This window comes from Lampetra planeri, chromosome 1 (assembly GCF_965212315.1).
Source record: "Lampetra planeri chromosome 1, kcLamPlan1.2.h2, whole genome shotgun sequence".
NCBI lineage: Eukaryota > Metazoa > Chordata > Hyperoartia > Petromyzontiformes > Petromyzontidae > Lampetra > Lampetra planeri.
In genome coordinates this window covers 741,584-764,600 of record NC_136107.1, presented here as the reverse complement: position 1 = coordinate 764,600, position 23,017 = coordinate 741,584, and the positions used below count along the sequence as shown (strand labels likewise).

General features: G+C 50.8%; 1 protein-coding gene across 1 annotated transcript in view; it reads right to left on the bottom strand.

The window, feature by feature from the left end:
* Positions 1–7,181: 7,181 nt before the first annotated feature.
* The window catches only part of LOC144721340 (protein FAM171A1-like), a 36,813-nt gene continuing 20,977 nt past the window's right edge, over positions 7,182–23,017 (bottom strand). Inside the window, exons 6-8 of the mRNA XM_078598931.1 lie at positions 15,856–15,975; positions 13,323–13,446; positions 7,182–12,681 (exon numbers count right to left, since the gene is read on the bottom strand). Coding sequence (XP_078455057.1) covers positions 10,662–12,681; positions 13,323–13,446; positions 15,856–15,975 — 2,264 coding nt within the window. The 3' untranslated portion in view covers positions 7,182–10,661. The remainder of the gene's footprint in view (positions 12,682–13,322; positions 13,447–15,855; positions 15,976–23,017) is intronic.

The window sequence follows — 23,017 nt, the reverse complement described above, 5'->3', positions numbered from 1 at the left end:
ATAACTGTGCAGTGGGCTTAGTGGTCGCAAAACCTTAGGAGTCACAGGAGAAAGCATTTAATCACCATCAAACAATGCATCCAGGTGCATTATCACCTAGCTAGTATAACTAACTGCATATTTTAATTCATAAAATAATGTCAATATGGTGATGTGAAATATTTTTGAAATCACTTAAGAGACATACCCAAGCCTCTTTTGTAAAAGTTGGCATTCTTTATGCCAATAACCACTGAATCGACGTTAATTGAGCACAATAAAACCAACTAGGGGTAATTCCAGCCTGGAAACACCAAAATCACATTCATGGACCTACCTAAAATAGGGTTTCATACTTCCTGTGCACTTGAAGGACGTTGCATAGTTGAATGCTCCCGAACCACACTTATAGTGGGATGGTAGGAGAAAATCTCTTGTTCCTGCAAAGATTATACATGCAACTCAATATGTAGTTGTGGAAACGTGGTTTACGGTGCAAGAAAAAATGTATTTTGTTGGAATGGTCCTACAAGTAGGGTATGTGCCAATACTGAGAAAAACTCATTTTGAACATCACTAGAATTCAAGGAATGGTTACAGTCCTGATAGTTAAAACATGCTGTGTAGTTATCCGAGGCCAGAGCAGGCAGAAATTAAATGTTGCCAAGGGTTGGCCATAGCAACGTGGAGATGCGTTCAAGAAATCCGGCTGAAACTCCTATATGGCTATTTTGATTTCAGACGGGAGGCTGGATTATGGTTAAAAAAATGAAATTATATAAATATTACAAAATAATTCTTACATGTTTTTTCTCTTCTATTAGTGACACGGTAACAACAAACATTTTGGCAGCTTTCATTTTAATAAGTGCCTAAAAACCAAAACATTGTGTAATTTATTATTTGTTAATTTGTCTGGAATGGTAGACCAATTAACACTGTTGTGGGTGTTTTGATAGTTAAAAATTATTTACACCTAGCATATTACACTATCGATTTTTGGAAGGGTGCGAGAAGTTGGGCTGAAGTGATCACTGCTGTGCCTATACCAACTAAAACACTGTGCTATTAAACACAGCAAGATTTCAAGACTTGAAATTACATTCTGCACAGTTTGTCACAAATTTGTAATATAAGGTACTCCAGGGGTTCCTTTTTTTAGTTTGTAGTCAAATGCTTTTAATACAAGTAAATAAAGCCATAACATTAATGTTTAATTTCTTTCTGTTGTGAGTTACAGTTTATGATGCTGATTGCTTAAGTACTGTAAGTACTTGTTTTTAATAAACCTTTTCATGTATGACTTGGTAAGCCCTTTTCTGGTGTAAACATTTAACCGAACATATGTGCTTATCCCGGTGCAGTATGATTGGTGTGCAGTGCTGCTGCTCGTCTTGCCAACCTCGTGCTATCTATCCCCAGTTCCCCTGCATTCGAGTGCCAGATTCATCATGGGCTGGGTTGTGAAAAAATTGTTCTGGGGAATGGGAAAACACTGGTGGGTTTTTTTAAACCATTCTCCCAAGATAACCACAAAGGATGGCAAAATAAATGGTCAAGTTGTATCAGTAATTACATAGACACGATCACGTCACCGAGTTCATAAAACTCCACCTTGACTTGCACAACAACCACCTTACCCAGCGTTTTTATCTCCAAGCTACACCAATCTCAAGTCACCATGTTTACCGTGTGTCATGTTTTCTGCACACTTAAACATTACCATAATCAGATTTGTTTAATGTTAAGGCGCATACACTAGGCCAGGGGTCGGCAACCAAAATAACAAGAAGAGCCATTTCTTTCCAATTCGGTACAAAATTCAGTATTTCAAGAGCCGCAATGCATCTATGTACATACTGTACATACGTACATATCGTCAAGAAGCAGCCCGCAAAGAGCCGCATGCGGCTCCGGAGCCGTAGGTTGCCGACCCCTGCACTAGGCAATCCCCTAACCCTTAGGATTCAAGATAACTGAGCCTTCACATAGGGTTAACCTAGACTGCGGCAAGGTAAGGTAAAAGGTACAAACAACGAGCCTACCTTTACCCTACCTATTACCTTACCACAATACAATCTACCCTTACCTTTTACCCTTTAGCAAGGTAAGGTAAAAGTTCAAAAGCAACGAGACTACCTTTACCCTACATTTTACCCTATCCAAATTACCCGATTACAGGGTAATTACTGGGGTACTACACATGAAAAAGGTTTCGACGCCGACGTCCCGACCTCGCTGCCCGGGGCGAGCACGTTGTGTTGCTTCTTGAGGTGGGCTTTCCACCCCGTCGCGAGGAAAACCACTTGCAGCAGTGCACGCACTGCCGCTTCCCTTGCTGCACATGGGGATCACCCTGCATCCAATCGTGCATGTTCTCCCACGGGAACGCATGCCGCTGCCTCTTGATTGCTGTTCGCAGCGACCCCGAAAATGCCGTTGCTGGCATCCTCGTCCTCTACCTCAAGAACGTGGTCCGTCTCCAAACTGGTTCGACATCAAAGGATTCAAATTCTAAATGGAGGCCACGGACGACGCCACGGAGCTATTAGCGAGCGGTAAACGATATTTACCGGGTAAAACTTCACGCTACCTTTACCCTACCAGGTAATTCTTCAGCGCTACCTTTACCCTACCCTTTACCTTACCTCTTGGCATGGTCGACACCTTTATCCTTTTACCCGGTAAAAAGGGTAACTTACCTTGCCGAGGCCTATGTTAACCCGTAACCTACGCCCACGTACTCTTCCAGGTATAGTTCAAAGCCGAGTCTACAAATACGCACACTCACAACCGCCATGAGCCACCAAGTAACGGGACATCACCGCTCTTTTCTAAGCCTCGTTGCACTTTGAGGCCATGCGAAGTGTCAGGCCCAACTGGCAGGCGGTCGTGGAACGGCAACCCCAATGTGATGAGTTAACCCACTCAGGATTAGATGCACCACTTGCGCTCATCACGCTACTACCACCTTGCCGTTGCTTGAGCCACCCAAGGCTTCACATACGAATATTTTGGGACAGCTGATGACAACAAGTCGCTCCAGGTTCCGCTTTTCACTCGGGAAAGCCTCGGGGCTCTTTACCAGGCGGGCCCTGCAAGGTTTTTGCAGTAGAGGGCGATGGTTGTTGTGCAACATCCTAATCGAGTAATTTTGCGTGTAATTTAAATTTGGCCCCGATTCTATTCTTGCAAATGCATCACGAGGCGCTCGTAGGGGGTTTCCTGCCGTCGGGAGGCAGATTGTGGGAACGGCAGCCTCGCGTTTTTTAAAGGTGCCCGAGTAATCCACCACAACAATGCAGTCGAGCGATTAAATGGAATGATCTCGCTATAAAATATCTCGTGCCATCTACTTTTAACCAGTAGGCGGCGATCACGCTGCAAATTGCGGCCATCAAATGTACAGGACTCCATACTGCTGCCCGTCCTATCTGTGTTAATTCCCCACCCCTCTTTCTCACAGGATGTCACCCGTGTAGCATTCCCTTCTCCGATGGGGTAGAGACTGCGCACAACTATAAACAACACAGCGTTGGTGTACGGTGCTTTTTCTGCAATATTTTGCCGTCTTTTCTTGGATTTTCTGTTTACACATAGCCACTTTAAGATGTTTTCATGTTCATGTTTTTTTGTTTGTTGCGGTTGCACCCGATTCAAGAGCCGAATCGCTCACAGGGCCACACCAAATAAATGAAACTGAAAACGAGGAATCCATTGATGGAGGACACTGCAATCCAATGCCGAGGATATCGGCTTCCCATTGGTCGATATTAGTTGTGTCCACAGCCAGACGGATGAGGGGGGAGGCGTGGCCAAGGCAACCGCCAACCAATCACAAAGCGTCGTCCTGGGGATATTTGCATGTGGCCCACCCCTATATAACCCCGATTCCCCCTCCCCCACACGAGCACAGGACAATACGTAGGAACCTTCAAACTGCACGTGCTCATCAGTAGCGCTTGCTAAGTCCCAGCACAAACACGCATACGACGCTGGGCTTGGTAATGTTCGACACTTAGATAATGGTAATCGGCCATGGTCAATCCACTGCTGGATGAAAGCCTGCTTAAGCTGCCACCGTTTACAGCATGCGATTGTAGTAAATCGCCCTTGCGCATAAACTCATTTCATGGCCACATCTCCTTACTGCAACATACTCTCGGATGCGTTCCATTCCTTGCCATTCCCGTCTTTATTCTTGATCGTCGTTCATGAATCCGCCCTTGTGTTCGGTTTGTGCATTGCAGTGAACTGCGTAGTTTTGGTCAGACCCATCGATGACTGTGAGAAGCGTGTCCGGGTTTGGTCTGCAGTGAAAAATGTTGTCCGACCGATATTTGAAAGCCGTCCACATGACGCCACATCCCACGCACTGGCACGGACCCGCACGGACCCGCACGGAGACGTCCAGGATGGTCAAACAACGCCGAGACGCCTTTATCCAGCAGTGCATTGACAAAGGGGCGTACGTAGAATAAGTAATATTTTTTTTAAACTTTGTTTAAAACACGCTTTAATGAAATGTACTCGTAATGGCAGAACTCCACGACTCCAGGAAGTGGCCCCGAAGCTTGCCATAACGTAAGGGGTCGTGGGCAATTAGACCCAAGCCGAAACATAACATAAAAAAGAATGTTTAAAAAATATATATATTTTATGATAGAATATAGTATTGTCATCAGTATGACATAAGTATACCAGGTTCGCAGTCGATACCACATTGGGAAGTGGGTTAAAATTGAGTTACAAGATTTAAAGATACAACAGAGTGAGTTAAATGAAAGCGTGAATACTAAATACGGCTAAGAATTATACCGAGTTAATGGGTCTCGTGTCGTTCTCCGTGGTGAGCTGCGAGGCTTTGGCACGAACTAAGAATGTTTTGCCGGTTGTTGAGATGCCACGTGTGCTAACTTCTTTCGCACCGTACGTAGCCAACGGTAATAAGTGGAGGTGCGGGCGAAGCACAAACTAAAACACAAAATGCAGTTCTGACAAAAAATGAGTCTCAATCTAGACGACGGCGATGATGATTTAAAAGTGCGCAGCTCCAGTGCGCTTCCTAACGTCGGGAGGGAGGGAAGAGCGTTCCAGACGGCCACAGAAGCGCCGCGCGATGTGGACGCGGTGGCCGTGGGCTCGCGTGCTGCGATGTCGGGGAGTTGTCGGTCAGCATCTCGGTGTCGTCGTCGCCACCACCACCAACCACAAGGGGCACAACAACATCCATCCCAACCCCCCCTTCTCGGTACGCGCACACAACACAACAGAGACCCCCCGCGCAGCCGGATCAGACTGCAGGGGCGAGCAGCAGCAGCTATCAAGGCCGGCACTGTGGCACACGAGGGGGTGGGTGGACAGCACCACGCTTGGCCGCCTTTGTCTCCCCAATGGCAGTGTTTACACAATGCACCGGGTACTTATTTGAGGCCGAGTCGACCAAGGGGAGGCCCATGGTCGGTTCAGATAATCGTCACCGGTGTTGGCCGTGAGCAGGAATCAAACTCGGGTGGCCGGGTTCGTAGCACAGCGTAGCGCTAACCACTACACCACCGCTCCCCACGCAATACACACAGACACACACGCTGACACCAGCCAACGGGCACCACAATACATACACAAGACTTCGTCCCATTTATATAACAACACTAGCAGAAGTACCCGGCGTTGCCCGGGTGAAAAATATATTTCTTAATAACCTTACATATATACACAGATGGGCTGCTACCCCCCCACCAGCCACGATCTCCTCGGCCGCTGTGCAGTAATATGTACGGCCTATAGTGTGGTGGGGTGTCGAGGCCTAGTACCGTGCAGAGCCTCCGGCCTCGCCTAAATTGCCCACCCGGCTGAGGCTGGGTACTGGGGCCGTTACCCCCCCCCCCCCCCGCGCTACAATAATACTGTCTAATCGCTATAATTTTATTATCTACCGACCCTATAATAGTAATTGCACACATTGGGGTGGGGGGGGAGTGAAGAGGACGTGAAACTTTGATGAATTTACCTCAGAGTCGCGTGTTAATGTGTGCGCATATTTTTAACGGGAAATAAAAATGGCGTCCACCCCGCAGCGAATGCGTCGCTACCCGTTGCCAGGGGCAACCGCCGTGGAAAACCAAACGGACCAATCGTGTCTCGCAAATCCCTCACATTTCGTCCAATGAAACTGCGTATGGTCCGGCGACACACAGACAGACAGACAGATTTGCGATTTTATATATATAGATGTTCGTCAATAACACCGCCCAAACAAGGACACATATATATTAATTCATAGCACGTAAACGACCCTCTGATAATAATCTCATCAGCCAAAGGGACTGGTTTCGTCATACAGAGGCAATACTTCAGCCCCCGACACTCAGGTGGTGGAGGGGGTGAGTTTGAAGATGAAACAAATTAGAGAGTCTTTGGCAAAACTAATATCTTGTCCTGCCATCTGTCAATCCACTGCCAGTTGAGGGCCTTCCAATGCCATGCCTAATTTATGTCACTTAACGATATATAAATTTGGTTTGTTTTAGGCAGGAAGAAAATTTTTTACTCTGCTGCCCAAAATGCATTTCCAAGTGATTTGGCTCTAGCCATGAACTTAAAACTTAACTTGTTATTATTGTACCAGGTAAGGCCGACTGAACTCTGTCGCTCTTTTTCAGAAGCGACCTGGCCACAAATGATCGCTCGACGCAGTGGCTTTTCACGTGGACATTTACGGCGGCCAAATACTCTAAACGCCTATTGCTAAATGTGCAAAGGCGTCAGAGTTGGGATCAAAAAACCCACGACCTCCTCCATACCAGGCGAGGTAGTTAACATCTCCTAGCCGCCGTGGCGACGAAATTAATTCCAAAGCTAAAGTTAGCAAGGTCCCATTATGACGGTCCGTTAATCTCCACCACTCGTGCGCCCACGATGGAGATTTCCACAACGGACCTTTACGACAGTAAAAGCTCTTTGTCTCTCATCCTGTTGCACAACCCCGTGTGTTGTGTCTGCCGGTTGTATCCGATGTTGACATTGTCGCGCCACGTGCTGAAGCTATAAGCACATGCAGCAAAACGTCGGATATTATCCCGTACAGCACTCGGCGCCACTCAAGAAACGTACGGCACAACCGTGAAAACCTACAGATTTGGGAAGGCTATACAGTACGTACGTTATTTTGAAAACATAAAGAGTGGCCACGCAACATTGAATATATTGTAAGTTTTAGTTTTTATTCCACAACGTTTTTCTACTCACACACTAAAAATTGCACGGAACAAACTCTGCGGCTATGTATCATAAAGTTTGTAAACAGGCAGAGCGGGCAATGTTAGACCCCTTCACTAAGCACGTGAAAAGAAGCGGAAAATGAATAAATACGAAAGCCAGAAAGCATCGGAGCGTACGAATACGACAGCACAAACTTGCAACCAGTCCAGTCCAACGCGACCCATTACACGCGGCATGCAAACACTCATCTCTACTGAATGCAATCACTAGCTCTTAAAATTCTGGTCATTTATGTTTGTACGTAAACTATTTTACATCTGAGATCATGTCACATTTTGAATGCGATGTGCGTGCAAACAAATTAACTTGTCGACAAAACAAAAAAAACATTGAAAGGTATTTTGTTAGTCGAGATGTAACATACCTTGGGTATACAGTACATGGCAAGGGAAAGGCACTTTAGCAATATTCACGATTTTTGGAGGTGTGCTCTCCGATGGGCTCAATGTCAATTGCATCTTACACTAAGCATTTGGGGATGCCTCAATTGTATGGCTGTGCAGGCTTGTGTGAAGTTCAAATCATCCCATCCAGCAGTCGCCAATCGTTCCACAAGTGCACAATCTTTTGGAAAGCTTTCAATGAGACGGTTTCAGTGTTACTGTGTTGTAAAAAAAAATGTTTGCAGTCTCACGGTCGTATATTCTACAAGCTGAACCTTAATAGGCCTCTTGCATTGATGTCGCGAGACCACACGAGGCCTATTTTTCATGATAAATCCTTGTTGGGAAAGTGATGCCAAAAAGTTTGGCTCACATTTATAAAAGAAAACCTACCCCCACACCGCTGTGTGTATACTCCTGAAAGCATGCAATGGATTAACATGAAGCAGGAGAAACAAGGTAGATCGGTGTTTTTAGCAAATTATCTTCGAATTCATATACAAGACGCATAGATCTTGTGAATGGCCAATGTAAATATTACCTATATAGTTCTGTTATGAGTGCCCACGTTTGTATGCTTCGTGCAAAGCAAAACATTGTCCCGTCCCCCCAAAACAATTATACCGGAAATAATCCAAATGGTTGAGGCCTGGGGTTTTGTTGGTGTGAAGATTCACATCGTTTTCCACCATTGTTACCCCATGTACGATTCGCCGAATCAAGCTGGCCACCATGGGTATAACGTTGCTCTGAAAAATAGAGTTGGTACCGTTATCCTACATGGAACTGATAAACGATTCCAACCACAGAACGGCAGAGGATCTATCAAACCTTGTTGAAATTAAAATAGCCAAATGAAATCTGCCTCATCATATGTATTCTGTAAAAACATTGTATTCTGGGTTAAGGGCAGTAATAATGGATCACACTATGGGTCTCTTACTAATTAAGTACATTTAAATTGATCCCAGCCATAGAAATGTGGAATCTCTACCGCCGGTTTAGCACTGGCAAGATATGGGCACCGCCCAAAGCTCATATGGAGATTCACGAACTCGTTTATCTTTCCGTTTGAGCTCATTGATGCGCATCAACACTGGTCCGGGTCGTCGAAGGAGCAGATGAGTGGACGTAGCCCAATGTAGTTGCGTGCTTGAATTCTACTGACCATCGCCATCTATTTTATCATTTTTACCTCTTACTGTTTATGTTTCGGCGATGACCGTCACCAGGCCGAAGAAGGGAGTCGAGGACTATAACGTTCTTTCTTTTTTCTTCTTGGTTCTTTCGGTAAAGTCATGTAGAATGGAAATCATAAAATAACAAAAATAAAACATAATAAAATAATTCTCACGACGTTTCGGCCACAACGCAAGCAGCCATCCTCAGGTGAAGAACAGGTCTGTCGAGAAGACAGAGTCAGTCAGACTCTTTATTATTTCCATTCTACGTGACTTTACCGAAAGAACCAAGAAGATGAATCCCTGCAGTCACGAAAGCTTTAAATCGGCTACACCAGGGGTCGGCAACCTACGGCTCCGGAGCCGCATGCGGCTCTTTACAGGCTGCTTCTTGACGATATGTACAGTATGTACTCAGATGCATTGCGGCTCTTGAAATACTGAATTTTGTACCGAATTGGAAAGAAATGGCTCTTCTTGTTATTTTGGTTGCCGACCCCTGGGCTATACCGTTCTCGGGAGACTGTTTGCCATGCTCGCAAGCGACGCGCCGGACGTACTGCGGGGCCGGGAATAATTGCGCCAAATCACTTAAGAATAGAGCAGAAATTTTGCACGATAAAAGCAATGCGTCAGCGTCGGAGAAACGAAAGCCACCCACAGGGCTGCATCATGAAACAGCACTGTAATTATACAACGCAATCTTTAGTCAGAAGCTCAAGGTACAGTAGAGTTAAATAAGCTTGAAATAATAATCTTTGTGCTAAACTTAACACCAAAGCTGTGTCTTGTGCGCTCAATGCTAATATAGCAAAATATCCAAAAGCACAATTAACAAAAAAATGTCCCAAGTGACGGGCTACAAAATTGGTTACATTAGACATAATGCATATACAGCATTGGCCTCGATGGATTTAAAAAACACCACACATCAATTACGAAAGAACAATTTACACAACACTCCTACGATGGCTACGCAGGCAGTCAAAACTATGCGTTAAGTGGCATTGTTGTCCGTAAAAGCTAAATTATAATCGTGTCTTTACGCTGGGAAATAGATACGAAGCATCAGATCGATATCAATCCACGGTCCCTGAATCTGCACACTCGACACTCCCTCTCATCACGTCATCTACGAATCTTTACACACTTTATCTACAAACCCATGCTCCTTTACGACTTACGCTGCTGCACTCGGCAAAAGTAGAATTAGAAATCTGACAATACGTTCCTGCTTGGTGTCCCGTGTGCTTATATTTGACTTCAGCAATCCGTACATCCATCCACGTGCCCCCATGTTGCCCCCAAAGAGCCTGCCAAATTTGTTTCGCTGTTTATTTAAATGGCTGGTGACACAACAAATCGAGGTTTGCTACGATCTTAACGGGATGAGCGTAACTGAACGGCTTAAATTGTTTCGAAAATTATACGAACAGGACAGGTAATTGGCGAAAGCAGCTTTGACACAGCTGCAAGTGGAGTGGGATTTTACTGGCTTGGTGTCGCAGGTGCCATGCAGTGGCAGGGAGTACGTGGCTAAAACACCACAATTCCCATGACTGCATTCATACGACGTCACCCCTTCTTGCCAACAGCTGCACACAAAACGAGAATACTATTGACCGGTTTAAAATAGTTGGCAATGTAACTCAAAACCAGAAGAAATAATGGTACAGATTTTAAACAAATCAGCTGCAGTTTGTGAAAGTGAAAGAGCTAAGGACACAAAGGGCTTGCTGGGGGCCCTTCCGCTGCACTCCTTCTGCTCATCCTCCTCTCATCCTTCTCCTCCTCTCATCCTTCCTGCCCCCATCTCCTCTCCCCCTCTCCCGGGCGATCATTTGAGGTTGAACACCATTAGCGGCCGCTCCTCGCGCTTCTGCCAGGGACTCTTCTTGTCGCCTCCCTGGTCGTCCTCGCTGCCGTCGTCGGGCGAGCGCGGCGGCTGCTGCTGCTCGCGCGGCGCGCGCTTCATCTTCCCGCTGAAGTCGGTGGGTCGGCGCAGCTTGCTGAACTCGCCGGCCTGGTGCTTGACGCCCGGGTGCGCCTGCTGCGGCTCGGCCTTGGCGGGACGCGGCTCGCTCGCGTACTCGGCGCCCAGCGGCTGCTCCTTGCCGTAGGAGGAGTTCTTCCTGCGCTCGCCGCCGTACTCGCCCTCCGTCGTCTGCACCATGTAGTCGCCGTGGCCCTTGCCTCCGCCGTGGTGGTACTCGGGCGGGCTCTGCAGGTGCGACAGGTACTCGGTGGGCATTTGCGCGTCGGTGTCGTCGTCGTCGTCGTCCTCGTCGTCGTCGTCCGGGCTCAGCGCCAGCGTGTCCTCGCGACGGGAGTCTCCGCTCAACAGGGGCTTCAGCGAACTGTCCTCGGGCGTGCACACGGCCGTCTCGCTCTCGCTGCGGTCGCCGGCGAACAGCAGACGCGTGTATACGGTGCCTCCGGCGACGCCGCCGCCGCCACCGCCGAGTCCGGTGGCCCCGCCACCGCCGCCACCTCCGCCGATACCGCACGACTGGTGGCGCTGCCTCCCCTCCTCGGAGATTTTGCGGCCGGGCTTGGAGCTCTCTCCGACGTCGACCCCCGAGTCTAGGCTTGCGTCCTGGCTGCCCGAGCGCTCCGAGCGCTGCAGGTCGATGTAGGAGTGGCGCACGGTGGAGTTTGAGCGGCCGTCGAGCGAGATGAACCAGGCGCGTGGGTGCTTCATGGGCTTCAGGTCGCCAAGGTCCAGCAGGTGCTTCTCTGTCAGACCCTGGATCTCCATGTTGAGCTTCGACATGGCCGCCTCGCTGAGGGTCACGGGGATGGAGATCGACTCGGCCATGTGCGGAGACTCCTCGCGATCGGACTCTGTACGGGGAGACTCCTGCTGCTGCTGCTGTTGCTGCTGCTGCAGAGGGTGATGTGGATGCGGGTACATCTGCTGCTGCTGCTGCTGTTGCGACTGCTGCTGCTGCATCTGATGCTGATGGTGCTGGTGGTGCTGTTGGTACTGCTGGTGCTGCGAATGCGACTGATGCTGCTGCTTGGAACCCTCCGACTCGGACGGGTTCAGCATGTACTGCTGCTGCAGCTGCACGTAGTGCGCGGGGATGACCAGTGTGTGCTGCATCATCTTGTGGTAGCGCGGGTCGTTCATCTGGTCCACCGAGCTGTAGCACAGCAGCTGCCCCGTCACCTGCCCCGGCAGGTTCACCGGGCGGGCCAAAGCATCCACGGACCGCGACATCAGGTTGTCGGCCGACTTCTTGTCAGCGGCGATGGCCTCTTGCAGCTCGGCCCGCTGCAGGCTGGGGCCACGCTGGTGGTGTTGGTGGTGATGGTGGTCCTGCGGCACTTTGCCGGCCCCCGAGTGCTCGTCGACGGAGGGCTGATCCGAGCTGGTGCTGCGCCGGTACTGCTCCTCGCGGTGCAGGTGCCTGAAAGGCGCCTCCCCCATTTTCTCCGGCGTTTTCTGCAGCAGCAGCTCGGAGTGCGCCGGCGTGAGCTGCAGCGTGTCGGTGGAGCGGTGGAACTTCTCGCGCGAGCCGGGCAGCGTGTCGGTGGAGTCGCGGCACGCGGTGCTGCGCGTGCGCGACGACAGCTCCCGCGTCACCTTGTGCCGCGGGAGCTCGTCCCCCACCCCGCCCCCGCCCCCGCCCCGTGAGCTGGCAAAGTCACGCGGCTGTGCCGCGAAGCCCGGCTTAAGCATGGGCGTGTGCACGTCGGTCTCGCCGGCAGAGGACATGGTCTCCATGTGCACCGCGCTGATGAGGTTGATGTGCGACATGGACGTCGACTGGTCCTTCTTGCTGTTCTCCAGCGCGGTGCTGGCGGCCAGCTTGCGCCTCTGCTGCTGCTGCCGCCTCTTCCGGCATCGCCTCCTGTGGCACAGAGAAGCAACGTGCAGCAGCAGCAGCAGCAGGGTGTTTGGTCGCAGCGATAACAGGGCCCAATTACTGTACTTCACCCATCCGCTGGGCCCAATTTGTCGTAGGCAAGGCCACCGAAAGGCATTCGGAGGCCCGGGGTAAAATGCCAGATGGGGCCCTCCTCTTAGCAGGGTTGCCACCTGCCCTGGTTTCCCAAGATCATCTTCTTTTCTCAAATTCCCTTTTGTTTCATCCTTTGTGTTCCTGTGTCCTGAGATGTATGTTACGTTATGGGCACGTTACTCATGTAAGTTGCTGTTTTTGAGGCAGTAGCTGTCCCAGTTTTTGTCAGTTGTGCAAAGATACACCACCAAAAACATACGCAAGGTATTGTTCTTGCCATGATGTGTCCTAGTTTGTTTTGTACCTCAGAGGTGGCAACCCTCCTTCCGAGGCCCCTTCACATCTGACCCCCTTTTCACTTTACACAGCAACGGTTATATAGAATCCATCTGGCTCTATATATATTACAAAAGTTCAACACTATAAACAATATCCTCCCCCCAAACGCCCTTGGAACTTGTGCTAGTATATCATCCATATGTCACCGGATCCTTGTCTCAGGCCTTTGCGCAGCTGGCACGGGCTCTGACCTGCAGTAGCAAATAAGCACGAGGAAGAGGCCAAGGAGGATGAGGGCCATCCCTCCCAGAATGGCCAGCAGCAGCATGGTGTGGTAGTTGGAGATGTGCAGCATGATTCCAGGCAGAAACCCAACTGCAGAGCACACACGACACGTTGTGTTTAATACAGAGAAGAGTGCACACACACACACAGCCCGTGTCAACCTAGGGGAGGATCCGGGACCAGTTAAAATATTCCCCACTCCCATTGGCCGTGAGCAGGATTCAAACGCGAGTCGCCGGGATTCGTAGCGTGGTGCGCTGACCAATGCACCACCACCCCCCGTAGCACGCGCACGCTCCTGCGGTTCGTCAACAGCGGTCGCCAGATTCTGAGGCAAGGGCTGTGGAATGCTGTGCTCACCACTTCAACATTTCCTGGTGCCAATAGAAAGCCTGTCCTTAATTAGGATTGATTAAACGTTCAGTTGGCCTCGATTTCAGATCATTACAATTCAGACCTTGGGGGGGGACACACTGGGGCTTATTCGGAAACACTGTGTGGTTATTTAAAGTTGACAAGGTGCATGTTGTCACAAACACCCACAATTAATAATTTAAATTGTCCAGATGTGTGTAACACCTACAACTGCCATCTACCGTATTCTCTTGATTATAAGGCACACACACTGTTCCCCTATTGGAGAGAAAAAGTCGAGGGTTCGTCTTATAATCTGGTAGCTGTGTGTGCGGGGGGGGGGTGGCACAGTGGTTAGCGCACTGCATTACAAACCCGGTGACCCGATTTCATTTCCTGTTCACTACCAATAACAGCGACAGTGGATATATGAACCGATTCTGGGCCTCCCCTCTAGGTCAACTCAGCCTTTAATGAATGTCTTGTGCCGTGTGTATCGACATCGGCACTGGAGAGACAAATGTGGCCGGGCATGGTGTTGGCCACCCACCCCCTTGTGCGCCGTTCCAGGCTTCACAGTTGCCCACGAACAGCACTTGCCCCAACAGTCTGTTAAAGGCTATCGGGAGCATCTTTGTCTTTGTGCGAAACCTTACTTTGTACAACTCGACAATTGTCATCAGTGTGCTGTGGCGCACGTTTTGAGAAGACGGTAATTTACCTCCCCATTCCCTAAGTTGGCAAGATTTTACTTCACAAACGCAGGAGCGTCGAGACGTCGCGTTCCACGTGGGGTTAAGGGGTTTCGCTTAGCGGGGAGGCGCGCGCCGCGTTGACAGCGCCCATCTCCGCTGCTGCGTCAGCATTTTAAAGTCGACAGCTGTCAATGAGCAGCAAAAGCAGCGGGCTCGCGAGACGCACGGCGCAGGAGCGCCGGCGCGTTTAAAGTAAAATCACTTTAAGATTAAAAAGCATTTGTTAATGGACCAAACTCGGGCTGTCCAGGAGATGAAGGGCATTGCCGCTGCGAGAGCTTGGGATCCAGCACTCGCGTACTATTCAGCAGTGGCTGCGCCTCGAGTGGGAATGCCACTCTTTCGTTAAGCGGCCCGTGGTGGCGTGATCGTGAGCGCGCTGCACTTGCAATCCCAGGGGTCAGCGTTTCTCTTCTATCTCCCGGCGTGGCAGTTGACACAATGGGGGCCAGTTTCTTAACCCCCCCCCCTCCCGCCAAAACCACCTCTGACCACCCAGCAGGATAAATGGGTTCACCCCAGCGCGTGGTGGAGTAAAGTGTGGGTATTCCCACCTCTTCCGACACGTCTGGTCAACTTAGAAGAGTAGGCCAAATATGCTCTAAGAGTTCGCTCTCGAGCGAAAGCCCTTACACATCAGCAGTGGTGAGGCAAGAAATTGCAGGGCTGCACCTTTACCTTTCTACCTCTTATTCCCAGCAAACGTTGTTGGCGTTCGTGTTTTTCCAGCGCCATGCAAATGTGTGGATAGTTTTCGCTGCGCAAGTGAATTTCAACTTGACCGTCTGTATGGATGTGTGACTCAGTACAAACCGTGACGTTAATACTGGCAACCAGGAAGGCACTACTGTAACATCTGCCACAAGATCTTAATTTTATTGCAGTGTCTGAGCCATGCTTCTTTCAGGATAAGTATTACCTCTTGCTACTACTGCACACACTCTTGCTCCTTCAATAGTGATGTTTGTTGCTGTCTGCAAGGCGATTTGGGCGTTTTGGTCCCGTGGTCAATCACGTGTTCAAATTGGGGCCTTCCTAACGATCGACTGAGCAAAATATCCACAACCATGGAAAACGGTGGACCATTACTCGTAAATTTATGTAATTAGCATTCTTTAGGGGCTTTTGGCTATAAACATGGCCATACAATCCACAAAGCCAAGCAAAGGTCACACTGTGGCAAAGCAGTGTTATTCACCGTTGGCTAATGAGCATTATTATTCTGTAAATCATTACGCGTGTAAGAAATCAGCTTAAGTGGTGCCGTAAGCGCCTTTAGCGCCGCCGTTTGATGTGCGGCTATGAGGGAGCGCGCGGCCGGGCATGCGGAGATGGAGTGGCACGGGCACGAGCGAGTGCGGGCGGGCGACGTGTGGGATGGGGGTCGTACCCGGAGGCTGGGGTGGGAAGGCCGCTGCCCAGTAGCCGAGGCGCGTTGCGGAGTAGCACCACGCGAGGTCGCCGCCTCCCTGCCGCGTCACGAGACCCAGCCCGGCCTCTCGCCAGGCCCCTGCGCGCCCGACGCAAGCGACACGGACGGGGCACTGCCCTCAGCAGACGGTCACAAGGGCAGCCGCCCCGCAGGGTTCACGCGGCGATGGGGGTCCGGCTCGGGGAATCGCAGGACCGGCTTGTCAATGCCTTCATCCAGCGGTGGATAGACCATAGCTCATGACGATATTGATGATCACGATGATAATGTTGTTGAGCAGTCTGGTACAGAGGACGTGTGGAAGCAGGCAAAGGTGTGCAGTGTATTAAGTAGGCACTTTTTATTTATTCAAATATTTCACCAGAATAATGCCTTGAGACGGAACATCTCGTTTGCAAGATAGTCCAGGGTGCCTAGTGACAAATGACTTGTGGCCTTGAGGCAAAACACTCACGTTTTGAAAACCAAGTACATGACTGGATATAGATGGACACAATGCGAGGCTTAAACCGGCGAAATATTTTAACGCGAACAAAATTGACGATTACACCGAGGACAAAAAAAGAACAGATGGATTAGAGGACACGGATAAGTTGAGCGAAATATTGAATATCGAGAGAGCTTCGTCAGGACACGTCACAAGAAGGGTTGGTGGCCGGTAGTCGACACCAAAGACTTGCGATCGAGCGGCAGCCAAACGAAGACTCCCGGGGGTACGTCCACTGCGGAGGAGCAGCAATTAAATTGGCCCGTATGGCGGAGCTAGACGGATCGTTACATCACAAGGCCCGCTCGAGATGGCGACCGCTTGTGGAGGCCTCATCAAGGAGTGGATAGACCATGGCTGATGGTAATGGTGATGATGTATGTATGTTGAACTTCTTTCGCACCATACGTAGCTAACCGTGCTAATAGGAGGCGAGTGGAGGGTTAACCCGGGGGCCGTTACTCCACTCGCCGGAGACTACTGGCACTGTGCGGGTTGGCTCTTCCGACGACCCCAAATAGCATAACCACCTGCCCAGCCTGGAGCCGACGAGGGCCTACGGAGGTCGCGGCTGCGACGGAGCCTGAACCCACCCCCCACCCCCCCTCCGGGGTAATGACCGCCAGCCGCCCGGCTGTCCGCGAGCGTCGAAGAAACGATCAGTGGCAACGCTAATTACGAGCAATCGATCGCTCCGAGTGTCCATTGCAATCGGGAAAGGTCATTCGGTTGGAGGCTGCAGGAGGAACGGGAGCGATTGTGTGAATGCAGCAGCACGGAGTGAAATGGCGAAGACAAGTCAAGCGGTTCAGCAGTGTCAGACTTAGCCGTCTGTCGATGAGAACACAGCGGCTTTAAAAGGAAAACAATATTACATAATAGCTGACGTTCATAGCACACGGATAGAGGGCCATTGCCTGCACACCGTTGCCAAAGCAGCATTGCTATGCGCAACGAGGATCTTCAACAACAGAAAAAATTAACCCGTAAAAATAAAGTTTTTCACTATAAATCCTTTACATGCGTGGCAGCTAGAGTCCTCTCGTCCTCTGGCTTGAGATGGCTGCCACCTATGGGTCAGATGATTGCCTGCCACCAAAGTGTCACGCACAACGAGTCTGTGTGCAAAATGTCAGCTCGATTGGATCACGGGAAGTGGGTTAAAAAAACGACCGAAAGATTTGCACGGTCGTAAGCGCGCAAGCAAGCAAGCAAGTGAACTTAATATAAAGGATTTAAAAAGGCACGACAATGTTTGAGCACAGACTCAAAGCGGAGCGCGATCGCGACCACCGGCTCTGTCCTCCCATCGTCCCTTTCCATGGCGGCTACACTGTGCCGATGACTCCTAACAAGCACGAAACCAGTACACGGTTGTCTTTTCGGTCCACTGCCGCCTAAAATAATAAGGCCACAACTTTGCCTCTTGGCATCCGAAGCTAGCGGCGGCGCGTGTTGTTCACGCAGCGCGGTGATGTCGGGTGGCTTTGTGCATTACCGCTCGTTTGTTTCTGGCCTTAGTGCGATTTCCCCTCCGAGTTCTCAACGTTGCGTAGGAGGTGAGGGTAGGGGTGCGGTGGTTGTTCACGCTATTTTCCAGACATAATTCAAGACGCACACATCTGCAGACACGTGATTTCACGAGTGCCGAGAAACGATTCCTTCGATTGAACGCTGCCAACACAACTCCACGTGACAAGCAGCCTCCACTAAACCAGCGATGGAAATCCATTAAAGTTCTCAAAAACAGAGGGCCTATATTTACCTCCATTCATCCCCCAACCCCCCCCCCTCCCCCCCGTTTGGCAAGCTCGCTTAGAATTGGGAAAACAATGCCATCACTGTTGACGAAACGCCGCTCGGCTTGTACGAGTAATCGCGCCTGCGCATGCCAGAGCCACCGTCGCTTGGCTTTGTTGACAAGGAGGCGGCCGTGTGAGTCCAGGATTCGCCTTCTCCTCTCCGCCTTGCCGTCAGCTCCCACATCCGTGCGTGTCGACTAGCCCCGCATCGCCTCTCGAACACGGAGAAAACTCAAGAGTTCCACCACACCACGATATTTGATCTCCATAGAAAAAAGTTGTGCTGCTGCCAAAGCCATCAAGGACAGCTGCAAGCAAGCACGAGTAGACACACGCACGCACTTGCAACACGGGAGCAGGGAAAAAAATCTCACATCCTGTGTTCTGTACACTGGAAATGGAACCATTCCCGCCCCTGGCAACCCGAGGCAGTGTTGCAGGATTCGAGGGAACATTAAATATGTTTTGTTAACATTGCAAGTCAATGGCGGTTGCCTCCGAGGTGGCTGCAGGGGTGAGGTAAACACCCATTAACTACAACGCGTACGAATCTTTAAAAAAAACCCCGACGGCGTGAACTGTGAGCGTAAGATTTGATGAATCGACGTATCGCGTTACGCCCCGAGTGAGCGGGAATTCCCGCCATTCCTTCCGTCGGAGGAATGACGAGCGTTTGTGAAAATAGCAGCGAGCCGTCGTCGCCCGGCTTAGAAGAATACAATTCCGTGATTCCAGCTGCCGTGCCCCAAGATGCGAGTGGCGGCCCAAGTCGCCTGTGGCCGCCACTCGCGGCCGACTTCTCTTTGGCCTTGAATCCAAGCTTCACGTCGATTTTTGTGCAACCGGATAGAAATCGGAGCGTAAACAAGCAAGTGGAAATCGGACGACAGCAACAACCAACAAGAGGGCTTACTGAAGCTTTCGAGAATACTAGATTACAAAAATCAATATTTAATAAATAACCGCTTCCTCCCAACTAAAGCTGGCTCGGCAAATTACTTTTAAAAAAACGTTCATTGTAAAATTAAGATCAACGCCAACGTGGATTCAGAACGATGGTTGCCGAGTGTAGTAAGTAAACAAACAGGGACATAAGGTTTTCAGCGAAGACAAATACAAAGACGCCCCTTCTAGCCAGGACCAGTCTCTGTTGGGGCAAGTGCTGTTAGCGAGCGCCTATTGGGGCTTGCACGGCGTCGAGGAGGTGGTGTGGCGTGGACCACTCCTGGTAAAGATTCCCACTATAGCCTTGACGGGCTGTCGGGGCAAGAGCTGTTCGCAAACGATACGACCGCGCGCACACACACACACTACCAGACAGTACGCAGATACATTACATTTCGGATACAACACAGACTTTCATTCCATAGCCCGTTTAATTGCATACCCTGCCACTGTACTTGTTTGGTTCGGTCCAAATAAAGTTTCATGAAGTGGAACCATTTAGCCGTTAAAAAAAAAAGTTTCCCCATTCTCGCTCGATAAATGTCAGCTTTAAAGGCACGAGCTTAAACTTACAATTAGGTGGCTTGCGTCACAAATTAAACGGAGCGCAGGCTTCATTAGTAACGGGCGGGTGTTGCTCTGGCTGGCTCGCGGACCGCTGCCGGACCGCTGCGGCCCTGGGAGCCGCTCCGAGCCGGGGCCCCGCACAATTTGGCTGCTCCGAGCTGGGCCACTCAACTGGGGCGGCCCTCGGTGAAGTGGCAGGGACGCACACGGCGCCAAGGGGAAAGTGAATCGCGCAGGACACGATTCGGCGAGTGTGGAAAGACTGTCAGTAAATGAACCCTATCGCCCACCCTTACTATTTATCACTCGTCCCAAATCCATCTGCAACATATTTCGCGGCCGACGACTCCCATCTGCATTTAGGCATGGATAATTATCACCTAACAGTGGTGTTCTGGACTTTCTTAAATATTCCCTATTCACCACATCTCTTTCCAGATACTCGAGATTGCACGGCTGGTTCAATACGTCACGTGCAATTCATCTTTCGGATTAGGAGTTACTTTTGTAGAGAGGTGCGGTGAGGAAGAGCCGCACGGCGCGGCCGCTTCCCCCGTGGCGGCGGAGCCGTCCGAGGCTTGCCGCTTGTTTACTGAGAATCTCCACGCGGAAACGGCGGTCCCCGCAAAAAGGATCTATTACTTTGCAGACTCGCGCTCGGGCCGTTTTCGTGAAGATTAATGGGCACGTAAAAGCTCCTCATACACATCCTCGTCCTCCCACTCTGCCGGCAGGACGCTGCGGTAGTGACCGTCCAGCGAGGGTGATGAATGGCATTAGGTAATGCGGCTCCGCTCTTTTTACGATCTCGTGCCAGGGGGCCCAGCTCAGATCTTTCCAGTGACAAACGGAGAGATTTTTTTTGAACGGGCCTTCGTCCACAAGGAAATGAATCTCGCCACTCGTCACACCGGCCTACCCAACACGCTAGAGAGAAAACAAAAGCCAACCTTTCTCCCCTATAAAAAATTAACTCCAGCAACTGACCTTTTTTTCTGTTGGCCTGAAAGCCACTCCCTGGTGTGCGGAAAGTTAAGGAAAGTAGTCATCTGCTGCTTTACAAATGCAGATTTAATGCTGTATCAATCATAATAAATAAAGGCCCCCGTGCCAAACATTTTAAGCCATAAGCGTGAGGTTGCTGCCAATTCGCGTCACTTTGAAATGATTCCATGATAATGACGCTACTCCACGCCACAACCGTAAAAATTCAAAAAGCATCTTTCAAACATCTGGAATCTGCGAGTCAACGCTCGACACGCATCACCAGGGGGCCGCTACTTGGCCCGGGCAGCCGCACAACTCCACGACGTAGCGCGGATTTCTCCCCACATCCCCTCCGGATGTGCGCCGATCGCCAAGGTTGCAACCCGGGGAGTGACTGCGCCCGCCGACCTCCACTCATCGACCGTGTTCCCCAAGCGCGCGCTGGGGCGTGGTTGGCCTGGGCCCTGGTGCAGGGAATTAAAAAGGGGGGCCCCCTCCCACCCCCCCCGTCCAATTTTCCCACTCTCGTGTTCCTCCAGCTCGTGGGCTCGCTCTGCGGAGTTCCACGCCGCGTGACTCCTTGGAGCTCGCACTGTGCGAGGCTTGAACTCGTGGGGTCTCATGGGAGCCGGGGAATGAGCCGGCGGTCGCAGCTGCGCATTCGGTCTTAGGGTGACGGTTTTCCCGAACGGCTCCGCGACCGCCATCCCCCGTGGCCGTCGCGAGCTGGCCCGGCTCGTCTTCCTCGCGCGCGCTTGGAATTCATCACCGGGGACCTCGGCGGCACAAAGTTTAGCCACGGCATGCACACGTAGTCCGCCACGGTGGTCGCCAACACCCAGATTGGCTTCGTGCAACTAACAAGTGAAGAGGAGGGGAGCGTTTCGTCCTGACCCCGTTCCAGGCAAAGCAACAACAAGAAACCCACAAAACCACAGCAGTGGCTGTTAAAGCCATTCTAAGTGCTCGTGAAGGCACACTGATTTTTATAGGTGAGACTCAAACAACAGAGGAAGCAAAGCGTGGGTATAAATACAGATCAATGTCACGTTTCTCCAGCTGTCTTTACCCAGGTCGCTCTTGCCAACGAGACGATCCCTTGCCTGCTGAGTACTCACCTGGTTAAACAAAGTAAATCTGAGCTGTCAAGCAAATGGGAGAAGGTGCTGTCAGCAAGCGCCTGGCACCACGAGAGCTCCCCGACAAACCCCGGGGTCTTACTCGGTGGGCTGCGTTCTACTCGTGGGACCCTGAACCACGCGCACGAACACCAAGCGCCAAACCAACACAAGTTGGGTCCCGCTCGAGTAACTCAAAGCTCCGCAGCAATCGGTTCAGAAAATACCGCTCGCATGACTGCAACTCGCACACGCTGTCACCATTCGTCGCACGCACTCTGTCCCACCAACTTCAACAGGGATGTCACAACTGACCAAAATCAACGGCATTTAAAAAAAAAATTCTCAAGATGGCTGCCACAAGTAGAGTCTGGCAAGGGCACAGCGGGTGGCCACTCTGCGTGCCAAGGCAGCCCAGCCGCCTTTGCTCCGGAGTCTCTCTTTTTGTTGTGTTCGAGCGCAACGGAGACTTCGCTGTCCTTGTGCAGAGCGGCGAGCGTCTCCCGGCAGCGGCGAGCGCGGTTGGCGCTCGCTCGCCATCACGGCCACACGGCCATACGTGCCGTCCCGTCTGCCCTGCCACTCCACCGCGCCCCGAGAGGGGGAGAGAGGCCAACGACCCCAGCTCACTCGCACGCAGCCTCCACCAAGCACGTGGCAGCCTCCACCAAGCACGTGGCAGCCTCTACCAAGCATGTGGCAGCCTCTACCATCATCAATCGTCGTCAACCCAGAGGAAAGCCATGCAGAAGAGGGGGAGACATGCAACACTCCACACAGAGAGGCATCCAAGTCAGGACTCAAACTCAGGCACCTTCTTGCTGTGACCACTGCGCCACGCTGACATTTGACTCAAAGGTACGCGCTCTACTACCACGCTGGGACTACCACGCTGGTACTACCACGTACATTAAGCGTTTGTCATTTGTCTTGTAACTGCAGATTGGCGCTGGGAAAGCCGACGACCGTAGTAGCCACGGACGACAATGGGTGACGATGGAGGTCACATGGCGAGGTTTTAAGATGAAGAGAAGCCGCCTGCACTTCAAAGACGAATTACGGTAACATTCAAAAAATGTTTAACAATCACCCCCCATGCCTCTCGAGCAAACGATGAAAAGCAACAGTGCAGGGGAACGCGTCTTGGATGTTGACAACGGTAGGTTCCTGAGCAGCCCTCCCACGTGGACTACCGCAGCTTCCATTGCCCGTTG